The sequence below is a fragment of the Lissotriton vulgaris genome, chromosome 11 (assembly GCF_964263255.1).
Source record: "Lissotriton vulgaris chromosome 11, aLisVul1.2, whole genome shotgun sequence".
Classification (NCBI taxonomy): Eukaryota; Metazoa; Chordata; class Amphibia; order Caudata; family Salamandridae; genus Lissotriton; species Lissotriton vulgaris.
In genome coordinates, this window is record NC_141699.1 from 940250564 (window position 1) to 940264346 (window position 13783).

General features: G+C 47.3%; 1 protein-coding gene across 2 annotated transcripts in view; it reads right to left on the bottom strand.

The window, feature by feature from the left end:
• Window positions 1-13783, bottom strand: part of RNF13 (ring finger protein 13) — a 424496-nt gene that overhangs the window by 174772 nt on the left and 235941 nt on the right. For both annotated transcript variants that reach the window (XM_086944085.1, XM_086944084.1), the window contains exon 6: window positions 4649-4739. In XM_086944085.1, the coding sequence (XP_086800211.1) occupies window positions 4649-4739 (91 nt within the window). The remainder of the gene's footprint in view (window positions 1-4648; window positions 4740-13783) is intronic.

A 13783-nucleotide genomic window follows, 5' to 3' on the forward strand; every position in this document is an offset into this window, starting at 1 on the left:
TATAACTTAAATTCTAGTTTCTACTCAGAAAGAAGGAAGGCGGAGTGGTATGAATTAGGAATGCACAGTAACTTCGGCCCCATAAAAAACATTTGGAATTCTTTAACACATGATTTCAGTGATATAAATTGCCTTTATTTTGACGTTTGGGTGTAAAATTTGAGACTTCTCTGGGCTATGTTGGAGGAGGCTGGGTGGATCCACCCGATACATAGCTCTATCTCAAGGGGTCACTGATGCCGAGAGCCCGCCTCATCCTCTTGCAACCTTGGACGTCAGTATTCCATCTCAAATTAAAATCCAGCTTGCCAAATGTATTGATCATGATGAAATTTATACCAAACCTACTAGCTGTGCTAGATCTCTTTGTTCCACTGAGAATTATCCTTTAAGGTAAATGTGGGCAACAAAGAACAACTGCCTGGTACCAGTTCACTCTTCTTTGGAAGATACACCTTTCCTCTGTACCAGGTTCTGCTCTACCATACAAGCCTTAGTGCTCTCCTGTTGCAGCACAGGAAACTCCTTGCTAGATGGTTAACAATATTCCACTCTTACAGCTCGAACGGCATGATCACTGCTGCTTACAGAAAGCTTGGCTGACTTGCCCCCGTCCTAAGTGTCTACAATCAGTGACATCACAACACGTTATCAGTTGAAAATGTAAGAGTCTTGAATGTCAGCTGTGAAAATGTCATCCCCAAAAGGCTAGTGATATCCAGTGGCCGAGAGCAACTCACAATCATTCTACTGGAATTGCTGAGAGTCAAAAAATAGACTGTTCTGAAACAACCTTCTTATTTCAAAGACCCACATTCTGTAAAGGCTTCTCACTGCATTTTAAACCATGTTTCTTCATTTATCAAATATAGGAAGAACTGAACACGGTGCTCTTCCTGCATTTTCGTAAGCCCTTGTCGCTAGATGCACAACTATTTGTCCTAGCAACATTTTAATGTGTGATTACTAGTATTTAGATCCCATTTTTCATGTTTCTAGAGTTCAACCTGTGTCCATCCGGACCTCTTGAAAGAACACGATTATTGCCAGGTTCGTTTGAAGCAGCGTTTACTAAATAAAAACCCAATGCATTTTGGGCTATTTAAAGCCCTTCGTTGGGGGTCACTGTAAATACACAACAAAACTACACCAATCAACATTCATCATCATGTTATACCATCACTCGATTATATGCAAATTATCATCAACCAGTGTGTGCAGCTTCAAAACTTTATAAACAATACAACCCTTTTTCACAACATCATGCCTTGTTTTCTGTTTTCCATATGGCGCAACTTTACCTTCCAGCCAAATCGTATTAAAAATATCAATCTCATTATTCACCCTGTTTTCCTCCAACAATCTTATATCTATACCTCATGCTAAACAGTATGTGAAGCCTTTCCATTTCCCTCCCCTCTATCCCTCTACAATCAGTACTAACGCCCTTCTTACTTCCGCATCAGTGTGCAACATATAACCCAAGGCGCTGTAACCGTCCTCACCAACCCATCTAACTTTTCATTTCAAATTCAAAAACGTTGGTGCAATCACTGCTCCTGTGAAAGTGTTCTTAGATGCAAATCCTTTCTAAGACCAAGACGGTACTTGCAATTCAGTACTTTCAAGTGCATGATAAGGAAAGACATCTTTCATTTCTACTACCAAAATATCTACAATATTGGACTCCTTTACATTTAAATCACTATTCAACCTGGTCAGTGTTGTAAGTGGATAACTCTCCCGATTGATGCATCAAATGACAAATATAACCTGTTTGCAGATTACTTTGTTAAAACAATTAAGGATTAACTCCAATGTGTTTGAGGAAAACACGATGGCTGGACCACTGCAGGTTATTCAATCAGAATTGGAGTCCATACAAAGTACCTGCCTAGAAGAATTTAAGCCATTGGACTTGAATGGACTGCAAGCCTTTATATCGAAGGTAAAATCTGGAGCCCCTAATGATCCAGCAAGGCTGGACATTTTAAAAAGGACAGGTTCTATTCTTTAAACAACATTTCTCAGTCTGTTGAATATCCTCCATCCCAGCTACGGCGGTGCCACGCGATTGTAAACAAGCTAAAGTTATTACTTTCTTTAAAAAAAAAAAAAAAACACCCTAGACATGCACTGCCTGAAAATTATCAGCCAATCTCCCTTTGGCCATTTCTGACAAAATCTGTAGAGAAACATGTGAATAAACAATTGATGAAGTATTGGAAGAATATCAACTGTTACATACTTCTCTGAATGGCTTTAGGCCTGCTCATTGCACCAAGACAGCGTTTCTCAAGGTGACCAAGGAGCTTCATTAGTTGGTGGATAAGGGGCTTTCATTACCATATCCCATAAGGTGCTCTTAAGCAGACTGAATAAGACCAAGATACAGGGTAAGGTGCTGGCTTGGCTCACTTCCTTTCTTAAGGATTGCTCCTTTCAGGTATCTTTTTCATTTGCTGCCATTAAGCGACAACTGAAGTTTACGGTTCCTCAAGACTTTGCTTTAATCCCCGCACTTTTTAACGTTAACGTAAGGCCACTAGAAGAAATTTCCAATCCTCTGGGAGGACCTTAGTATCATTTGCTGGTGACACCCAGCTGTTTCTATCATTGTCATCCTTAGAGGAGAGGGGGCCTACCATACTTGAAAACCGTATGTCAGAAGCGGCATAACGGCTCCATTCAAACTATTCGAAGTTAAATGTCAATAAAACCGAAATTCTTACATTGGGCAAACACTCTCTGGAATGGGGTCCACATTGATGGCCTAACATGTTGGGTCAGCCTCCTGAGCCAAAATCAGTAGTAAAAAACCTGGAATTCTGAGTGGATAAGCCGACCCTTGAGCCAAAAATCACAGCCCTGACATTTAGTTGTTTTGGTTTAGAAGACCTAAGAAAATCTTAGGTTTCTTCACTGAATCAGTTAACAAGATGATTATACAGGCCTTAACCGCATCGATGCGGCGGCTTTTCCCACTGTGTGCGGCATTTTTTAAATTACCGCGTTACATGACGAGCTCAGCTTGTCATCAGCACACGGCTGGTAAGCCTGGTGACGAGCTGAGCTCGTCATCAGCATCGAACTGGTTAATTATTTCATACTTAGACTACTGCAACATTCTATATCTGGGCTACACTGGGTATGTTAAAAAGAGGTTGCAGATCATTCAGAATGCACCAGCAAGCTGCTATGCCGCCAGATGCCAAGAACTCATTTAGTGATGCAGTAGCTCGGCACTCTATTAGCTCCCCCTGAAGAAGTGTATTCAATTTAAGGCACTATGTGTGGCTCATCGAGTCTTTAGCTAAGTGGGTGTGCCAAGCTTGTTTTCTCTGCTTCAATCTTCCCGCCCTACCAGGTTATGATCAGCAGACCACAATCTGGCAGTGATTCCACGCTCACGGCTGGCCAGACAGGGAGAAAGGGCTTTCTTTCCATGTTTTGGCACCTACTCTTTGGAGTAAGCTACCCAATCATTTAAGGGACATGTCTAATCATTTTAGCTTTAGGAAGCAGCTTAAGACTTGGCGGCTTTAGTTTTAGTAGTAATTTTGGCTATCTTCAGCTTCAGGCTCGAAGGGACACCATTTCTAGGGCAGTCATGCGTGCTATAAATTGATGTAGCATAATATAACATATAAAGTAGTTAATAAGAAAAGTACAACACCACAGATCATGCCATTTTATATATTATTAGAAAAAGGCAAATCTTGAGCTGTGACTCCCCAATAATCAGAAGAAAAGTATAGCTTGCAAATCAAACCGCAGAAATTAAAATGAAATGATCAGAAATAGGTCTAAGGTAACCCATAATGAATTTTTTTAAACAAAAGGACTATCCAACCAAGAGGCAAAAAATGTTAGTGTTCAGGAACTGCAGAAAATGCACCATGAAATGAAATTAAATACTTAATAAGCTGCAGCTCTAGATTATATACAAGGACTGTGGTAGTCTTGTTATGTTCAAAGAACAACTTTCTTCTCATTTATCATGAATCCCCAAAAGTCATATATGGCATGCTATTTACCATTCTTATTCTAACAAACCTGTCAGTGTGACACCTATTGGTAAACTCTAAACAAACACTTTGATCTTCCTAAGTTTCTGTACCAACTTTCAAATGCCATATGTTTTGTACAACTGTTGGTAATCAGGGGCAAGTGAAAGATCATTTCAAGCCATACATCTGGATGGTAGGGGAAATGGAGGAATACTGGAGCCAAACATAAAAGATACACTATTTTTACAAAGCAGGCAGCAGTCTAGATATTTCTTGTAACGGAACCATAAATCTGCATTTCTTATCTATTCTTTTATTAGAGATTTCAACCTGGCAGACGGGGTGCATTCAAAGTGCAGGAAATGAGGGGATTCCCACTTTCAAAGCAAGGTCTATTACTTTCCATTACCTAATTGAATGAAAGTGGTGGTATATAATAACACATCCAATTGAATAGCAAAGAATAATAGTCTCAAATGTACTTCAAGTAAGCTATCTACTAATGAAATGTTGAAAACCGGTTATTAAACACATTCACAAGTATTATGAAATTAACAAAATATTTGGCAAAATGTTCAAATGAATTTAATGTCAGAGTATGGTTTAGCAAAATAAATAATATAGAGGAAGATACATACCCTCTCTCAAAGGTGAATTCGTCTTTCAGGGAATTGGCGGACGACTCACCAATAAATACGGAAGGGATTTCAATCTTCTTCATTAATTCAACTGCCAAGAATGAGAGATTTGAAAATATAAAGAAAATGACAATCAGTAGATAAATAATTTGTTCTTTATTAAAATATTATATTTTGACTCCACTAATTTTTATAACCGCTAATTACCTTAATCAAAGTAGGGAGAAATTGTTCATTTCGGTTATTTTAAACAAAGTTTTTTAGATTTGGTTGCAAACAGATTTCACCGTCTGTTGGCCTGATCTATTGTTACAAATATGCATAAGGTGAGCTTTGTGTGAGCCCCTTGCTCGTGATTTCAAGCTAAGCAAATCAAAGTAGAATTTCATGCTGATTCAGATTGATTAAAAGATGTGCAAGTGAGTGGTGCAAGGAAGGACAAGCCCTGGCAAAGCCAATAGGTTTTGGCAATGCCCGAGCTATGGGCTGAGTCAATGTGAATGCCTTTTAGCCATGTTGTCCAGCAGCACATAAGCAGTTCAGCATAGCTAAAAGTTACTGAAAACCCAGAATGGCAGGATGTTGGACCAATGCAGTCTCTCTCCGATTGCCCCCATGTTGAGGTTACTGTCCTGCCCCTCCTAACACAAAAATGTGCTATGAAATGGCCTGCGCTGGCTGCGCATCATAGCACTTATTTCAGTAAATTTCAGGAGAGCTGAACAGCAGTCTGTGCTGCTAGACAACATGGCTAAAAGACATTCACATTAACAAGGCCAATAGCTCGGGCGCTGTAATATCTATTGACTTTGCTAACACTTGTTTGGTGTTGACAGGGTCTTGATGAACAAATGTGTTAAGGATAGTGAGAAACAGTTGAAGAGCTTTGAAGTGAAACATGGATGTGGCGTAATTTCCTGGGCTGCCGATTGGGGAACCAAGTTTGAATCTCTGGGTCGGCTGAATAATTTGTGATTCTGGGAAAATCATGTACACTTCCCACTGCCTACGACAATGAATGTTTCATTGTGTAATATAACTGGTGAGCACTGTAAGTGCTCTAATACCATCGGTTGGTGTTAGCACTATGGCAAGATGAAGTACGGAGCAAGCGCTCCAACACCATCAGATCGTGCAAAAAAAACAAAAAGTGAGAGGGAGATAGTGGGGTGGGTGGGGGGGTATGTAACAAGCAGGGAGCAGGAGGGGATGGGGAGCTGGGCAAGCAATGACGGAGAAAACAAAAACTCCTTAATTGAAGCAGAACCAGCAACAAAAATGAATGTGTCACTGTGTAATGTAGCTGGTGAGTATTTAAAGCGACCCAATACCATCTGCTTGTGTTTGCGCTGTGGCAAGACGGTCAACAGAGCAAGCGCTCCAATACCATCAAATCGTGAAAAAAAAAAAAAACAAAATCCAACAAGTGCTCGTCCTATTTTAACAATTTTTAAAGAAATGCATTAATTTATATACATGTGCATGCATTTTAGTGGTGTGTGTACATTGGGAGATGGCCTGAAAACACAACGCAGTGCTTGAAAACAAAGAAAAGATAGCTCTGCAAACTGGGAGCTGTGTAAGGAGACATACACTTGATCCATGAGCTATGGTAGGGCCAAACACAAGAAGAGGGCATGGTGCACGCATGCCATGACAAGTGGCATCAAAGCAAATGAGAGAAATGCTGAATTTTAGCAATGGTAGGAGCAGCGCGGCCTGTAAGACCACAGGCAGAACACAAAATGGTTTTTGTCTAGCCGAGACCTAAGAAAGGAGTCAAACCAATCTTGGCTGATGTCTTTACAAATGCAATGATTTCATCAAACTGTAAAAGGAAGGGGAGCAGGTGAGAAATCAATAGATCAAATTACAGGGTTGGACGAAGAGGAGGGAGAGTGAGGCAAAACCCAAAAAGGTATCAGAGAGATGTTGCATCTGCATCACTGGAAATGGAACTGTCCTAACCCTAACATAAATTGTGATGCATTTCACAAGCTGATCAACTAGAGTCTACATAACTTCCTCAGAGTCAATATCCTACCTTTTTAGGACACCTCGAAAATGGCAGACTACTCCCATATACACAGATTCCTGTAGACCAGAATGGGTCCTATATGAAATGTGTGATAACCTCATGACAACATTTTTAGCTGCCAGGACCTGAAAATCTCCGAATTCTCTTCACTGCCTCTTTCAGGTTTGACAATTGATGCTGCTGGCATTTTATACAAGAGTCCCACACCACACTACAGATAGCCTCTCGGTTATTCTAGGACCGATCACTGATCAGCCCGCCTTCTTGTCGAGCCCTTCCTTACACTCAAACACAATCGCAAAGAACCTTACTTCTATGCACACGGAATTGTACTTATAATGGGGTTTATTTGAATGTAAAGAAATTAATGGAAATTGAAGTTCTAGCTGTTTTTTTGTTTTTGTTTTTGGAAGACCTTTATTGTGCACAATATTGTTATCATACAGTGTACATTTTGTGGCGTTCAAGGGCCAGTCGGGCAATAAATAAGCAAGCAGATCCTTGTCTGGATGACACAGCCATTTAGCCGGTAACCTGGGGGTCCGGCGGCGAAACACATAAACATGCATGTAAAATAATCTGGTATTTAGTTGTATAAATGATAGGTCTACATTTTATCTTTTATTATCAACATGAACAGTGCAGGTTTATTCAAGCATTAGTGCTGTTGTGATCAGCGCTCAAGTCCCCACTGAGGACCTGGGAATCCACTGTGGTTAAGCAATAGTGGGGGAGCGGTCGATAGGCGGTGTATCAGGTGTGTGCATATAATGCTTACGCGGGTGTGGCAAAACGTGTAGTGGTGTAGCTCACTGAGGCATAGAAGCAAACGGTTATGCTCGGCGTAGCTTGTTTGCAGCCGTTATGTGTGGAGGCCCGGATATCCGGTAGTGTGGTGTATATGCATCTCTCCAGTGTTGTGATTAGGAGGTCGCAAAAACGGGGTTGGTGGTAGGTGTACGGCATATCCTGGTCGTGGCCAATGTGGGTGGGGCTTCAGTGCGAGCCCGCATCTTTCTGCAGTCCGTGAGCGCTGTCGCGTCACGGCGGTCGGCAAGCGTCGTGAGTTCAGTAAGGGGATCGTTTCTTGCTAGCTATTTAATGCGTCTGTTGTCTTCGTCTGCAATAATGGAGGGGGCCTGGTCGGGAAACATGACCAGTGAGCTAACTGTTCCCTATGCCTATGCAACGGTGGGAAAAACCAGTGAGTGGGGAGGCAAGTGAGGTCAGGGGGGGGTGGAGATCGGCGTGGGTTCCTGTGGGGGGTCAGCTGGTGCGAGGCGAGGTACAGCAGGGTATTCCGCATTGCAAAAAAGTTGGGGGAGGGGGGGGGGGGTTTGGGAGCGGGGGGTGGCTGTCAGCGTGTGCTTGGGGAGGCCGAGGTGAAGGTAGTGGTAGGTGCGCTAAGCGGAGTAAGCGTCAGGTGTATGCCGGAGAGGTGTAATGATCAGTACCCGCAAGGGCAGGGCTTAAGGCCTATGGAGGCAAGGGAGATGGGGGAAGGAGATACAGAGCTGTGGTCACTGTGGTCGTTGGTTGGCATCGTAGTGGCGATGGGGCCTGTTGCTTTAAGTTATCCCTTGCTCCTGGCAGGTTCGCTGGAATGTCAGGAGGTCATCCCAGAGCTGAGAAATGGGGAATTTTCGAAGTCCTGCGGTTTCCTTCCGGAGGAGTACCGTGCTTTCAGCCCGCGCCCAGTTGGTAAAGGAGGCGTACCAGTGTTGAATGTGTGGGGGGGGGCCGTGGCCTTCCAGTGTTTAGTAAGCAGGCGCTTTGCAGTTATGAGACCAATGTCCCAGAAGCGCGCCTGTACTGTATTGAGTTTTGTGCGCTTGTACAGTCCCAGGATGCACGCCTACCACGTGTGGGGCATCTGTTCGTCAGTGTTGTGTGTGAGTAGCGCGGTGACGTCATCCCAGTATGTTCGTATGTCAGGGCAGTGCCATAGCATGTGCAAGAGTTCTGCCCCGTTTAGGGAGCAGCGTTGACAAGCGGCATTAGTGGTTGCAAAATACCTGTTAATTTTGTCGGGCGTGAGATAAGCTCGGTGTAAAATGTAGAATTGAATAATTTTAAAGCGGGGGTTGCGTGGAATGTTCGTTGGTCCGGCCAAGATCATCTCCCATTCCTTTTCAGTCCAGTCCCGTCCCCTGTCTGCTGTCCATTTTTCCCGCAGCGGCATCGTGGACGGTTGCGAGTGTGTCTGTAGGGCTTGCGCTAGCCAGTGTATGATGTGTGAGCCATTGCCCATAACGTGTAGATATTACATAAAGGTGTGCATCGGTGGTTCCTCTGTCATGTCGCCCCAGGAGGCAGTAAGTGTACGCAAGAGGGACGCATGTAACAGGAACTGGCCAGCTGGAAGGTCCGTGCCAGCCGCTAGATGCGCGAAAGTGAGTAGCTCTCCATCTGCATACAGATCACTCAGCGTGTTCACGCCTGCTTGCGTCCAGGTGGTCAAGCGAGTCTCAGTGAGCGCACCTGCCGGGCCGGGAGTGCCCAGTAGGGGAATATCGGGGCATAAGGTGTCGTTGCCCGGGTGAGTCACAGACATCGCAGAAAGCACTTGCGCACTACTGCGAGGTGCAATTGGGAGGGGCAGGGGGCCCGGGTTAGCGGATGGAACAGCGTGCAAATTTGGGTTTGCGTCCAGGCAGCAGTGTCCGAGGTAGTGTCCTCCAGATGGTTGCCGCTTAGCCACCCCGTCACCCGTTGCAGCTGTGCCGAGAGGTAGTACAACTCTATGTTGGGAACCGCTAGGCCTCCTGAGTCAGTGGGCATGTACAGCTTGGTCAGTGCCACGTGGGGGCGGCCCGCATTCCAGATGAGGCTGCGCAGCAGGACCTCCAGGTCGCGAAATATTTTATTGGGCACATACGTGGGAATATTGGAGAAATAGTACAGCAATCTAGGCAGCACGATCATTTTGGTCAGTGCTATTCGGCTAGGTACATTGAAGGGTAGGGTGTTCCAGAAGCTGATTTGTGCTCGAATTGAGGCGATCGTCCGCAGGAGATTCCCCTCCAGGACGTCTATTGGGTCCAGATAGATCCGTATCCCTAGGTATCGAAATGTGGTGGGGTACCATTGTAATCTCCCTCCGCCCAGGTGGATGTCGCATTCTGGCGTGTCCGGGCTAAAGGGATAAGCCCCCGATTTAGCCCAGTTAACTCGCAGTCCCGACATCTCCTCAAATGTTCGGAAGACGCCAGTTAGGGAGGCGGGGACATCAGTTATGTCTCTAACGTACAGAAATAAATCATCAGCGTAGAGTGACACTGCATGGAGGCTGTCCGCCAGTGGTATCCCCCATTCAGGTCCCTGGGTCCTGAGAATTGTGGCCAGGGTTTCCATGGCCAATGAGAACAGTATGGGTGATAGGGGGCAGCCTTGCCTAGTGCCCCTTCGCACTCTGATAACGTCTGAGAGTAGTGAGCCCGTGCGGACTCGGACCGTTGGTTTGTCATATAGAAGGCCCACCATAGCTTCGTAGCCTCCCCCTAGCTGGTACTTCTCAGTAACCGCTCTCAGGTACGGCCACTCAACCGAGTCAAAGGCCTTTTCCAGGTCTAATATCAGGCATCCTGCTCTCGGCGAATATTGTGAGAGGTGTCGCGTCGGGACAAAGCCGTTCTGGTCCTGGTGTACCAGTCGGGGTATACAAGGGGCAAGTCTACGGGCCAACGTGGAGGCCAGTATTTTGTAGTCCGTGTTTAGTAGCGCTAGGGGGCGGTAAGAGCCCATCCGTGTGCTGTCTTTGTCAGGTTTAAGGATAGAGATCAGAGTGGCCTCATTTAACGTTGGGGGTAAGGCCGCGTCTTCCGCAGCTGTGGCGTACATTTTCAGAAGTTCCGGAACAAGGATATCGGAACTAGCCTTGTAGAATTCGTCTGGGAGCCCGTCTGGGCCCGGGGATTTGCCGTTGGACAAGTTAAATATAGCTTTGCGGATCTCATCTGGTTCGAGCGTGGCTCCCAGTTCGTCCTGCTGCGCAGTGGTGAGCTGTGGCAGCTGTAGAGGGGAAAGGTAGTCAGCAATGTCGGGGCAGGGGCTTGGTAGCCGGGAGCGATATAGTGTTTCATAGTGGGTGGTGAACGCTTCGTGTATATGGCGCTGCGTGTATAGTAAGCCCCTCCCTTCCATGTGTATTGCCGTCACTGGGGTCGAGCGATTCTCTTGCGATATCAGTCAGGCCAGGAGTTTGCCAGGCCTGTCACTCAGGTGGTGCGTTCTCGCCGAGTGCGCAGCGTAGTTGATGTTGCGTAGTCGTTCCAGTAGGCGCGCATGTTCTGCTTGCGCCCCCAGTAACGAGTCAGCATCTCCCCCAATAGCCTCTTCCTCCCTGTCGAGCAAGTCAGATTCTAGTCTAGTCAGGTCGCCCTCCAATTGGTGCCTCATGTGTCCCTGCGTCCTCAAGCAGTGGGCTCAGATCACTACCTTGAAAGCGTCCCATTCTATCTGGGAGGAGGACGCCGTGTCTGTGTTGTCCTCAAAGTATTGAGCAGTGCGTGTGAGGAGGGAGTCACGGAAGGCCGCATCGAGCAGTAGTGTAGGCTGTAGTCGCCAGGTGGGTACAGGGGGGCGCGGGCGTTCCCAAGCTATGGATAGAAGGTGTGGGTTATGTTCTGAGTGCGTGCAGCCCATGTATCGCGCATCTGTTACTAGAGGTAGGAGTTCAGTGGATGCCATGAACCTGTCAAGGCGGACATGTAGGTCGTGAGCGCCAGAGTAATAGGAGTAGACCCGTGTTCCAGGATTGCACGATCTCCAGACATCATGGAGGTCCCACTGCGCAGCCCACCCAAGCAATGCCTTTGTGGCGCCCCGAGTGGGTGCATTAAGTGAGGGTGGGGAGGAGCGGTCTAGTGTTGTGTCAAGCGTGCAGTTGTAGTCCCCGCCCAGTATCCATGGAGCCGCGTGCCAGGTCGTCATTGTTGTGGAGTGGCGCGTCAGGAAGCCTCCCTGATCTATATTTGGGGAGCATAGGGACACTAGAACCACCTGTTGCCCATCTAGTCTGCCTTGCACGACAACTAATCTGACCTCCTGGTCTATGGCGGTATCAGTGGCTGTCCAGGGGGTTCCAGGACGGACCCATATCAGTGCGCCGCGAGCATATGAGGAGTAGTCTGTGGCATAGAGTTGGCCACGCTATCTGCGGTGTAATGCGTGTACCTCTGTCTTATTTAGGTGTGATTCTTGGAGCAGTGCTATGTTTATCTTGTGCCTTTTGAGGTATGAATAGATCTGGTAGCGCCTAGCCGGTGTGTGCATTCCCCTGACTTTCCAGGTGCATATTCGTATTTCAGCCATATCTACCATTCGTGCAATATCCTCCAGCCCCCCCGCATGTCAAAGCCCCGCTTGTAGTTCCCCACCAAGTCCAGTCTCCCATCCTCAATGCAAAAAGGCTGCCATTCTTCAGCACAATGTGGAATGATCTCCAGTGGTGCAGAGGGGTGAGGAAGAGAGGGAAAACATATAGCCTCAACATGGCAACACAATCGAAAATACCAAAAGGTCGGCTGCACAACATGTCGCCGTCCAAACGCTCGAATGAGCTCGTAAACTACACAGTTCTAGGGGGTATCGTGTGACTTATTCGTGTGAGAGTAGTAATTACAATGTAGTTCGTGGGGAGTGCAGCATCCCTCCCGGGTGGGTAGAGAGGCCGTTGCTGTCTGGCGTGTACCCAGGCCCCGCTGTCAGTATAGCGTCAGTGGCGCCCCCAAGTGTCAGTGGTGGGGGTAGGGCCTCCAGGGGAGATCCCCCTCTTCGAGCGGCCAAGGCAGTGACGGCAAGTATGTGCAACGCTTCAGTCTTGTCGCTTGTTTCTTGCCAGTGGGTGGTTGGGGCGAGTGTATAAAGCAAAAAGTTACTCACAGTGTCTGGTTCGTTCCTGATCCTGGGGAGTCTGCATCTACAGATAGGCGCACAGGTTGCCTATGAGGAGGCGAGTCAGTTAGGCGGCTGCCCAGCTGAGTCCGCGCTGTGTTCCAGAGGCGAGGTGAGTCCCGACCCTGGTCAGCCGAAAAGTTCTGCTGTCTGCGGTGTGACTTCCGGAAGTTCCTCAGAGCGTTGGGTGTCCGGTAGGCCGTAAACCGCTTCATCATCCGTTAGGGATGCGGTCCGGGTGGCGTTCGGGTGTGGCGATTGGGCTGGAGAGCTGCTGAGTTCCGCCACCCTGCGTAGGGCATCTCGTTGTTCCTGTAGTATTTGATCCATGGACGGAGAATGCGTTGCCGCTTCTCGATTCTGTGGGGATGAGGGCGTCCTGCGGCGTCGTCGTCTTCTCGGTCCCAGAGTTCGTTCCGTGGTGGTGGTTCCCCGTGCTTTCCTAGGTGCGTCTGGCATCCCTTCAACGAGCCAAGCCTCCGCTTCCTCTGGGTTGGTGAAGAAGTGAGTCTTGTCTTGTGCAACCACTCTTAGTTTGGCTGGGAAGAGCAGGGAGTACTTGAGATCCGCTTGGCGCAGTCGTCTCTTCACTGCCAGGAAGGAGTGTCTCTGCCTTTGTACTTGCACGGTGTAGTCAGGGAAGAACATCACTGTGGCATTGTCTATGTTGACTTCCCCTAGCTTCCTAGATTTGCGTAGTATCGCATTGCGGTCCCTGTAGTTCAGGACACGGAGGAGAAATGGCCTGGGGTTTGAGCCAGGGGGAAGAGGTCTTGTGGGCACTTGATGGGCCCGTTCCACCACGAAATGGGGTGAGAGCGCGTCTTCTGGCAGCAGGTCACGCAACCAGTCCTCTACGCGGCGGGCAGGGTCTGTCCCTTCCCATTTCTCCGGAATGCCCACTAAGTGGATGTTATTTCTTCGCGCCCGTCCTTCCGCATCCACAGCGCGGTCTTCTAGAAACTCCACTCTGTTTAGGAGGTCTTGTATGTGTTTATCTGCCTGGGTTACCTTCGGCTCGATGGCTGCCACCGCACTCTCCAGCGTCGTGGTGCGTTCTTGGAGTTTCTTGTGGTCGGCTCTAAGGTGGGTCAGGTCTATTGCCACACCATCTATCCTGGTCTCTAGGGAAGTGCGCATCTGTTGGAGGGATTCTTCCATCCTCTCCATGGCCGCCAGCACACTGTCTAGTTTCGATGCCA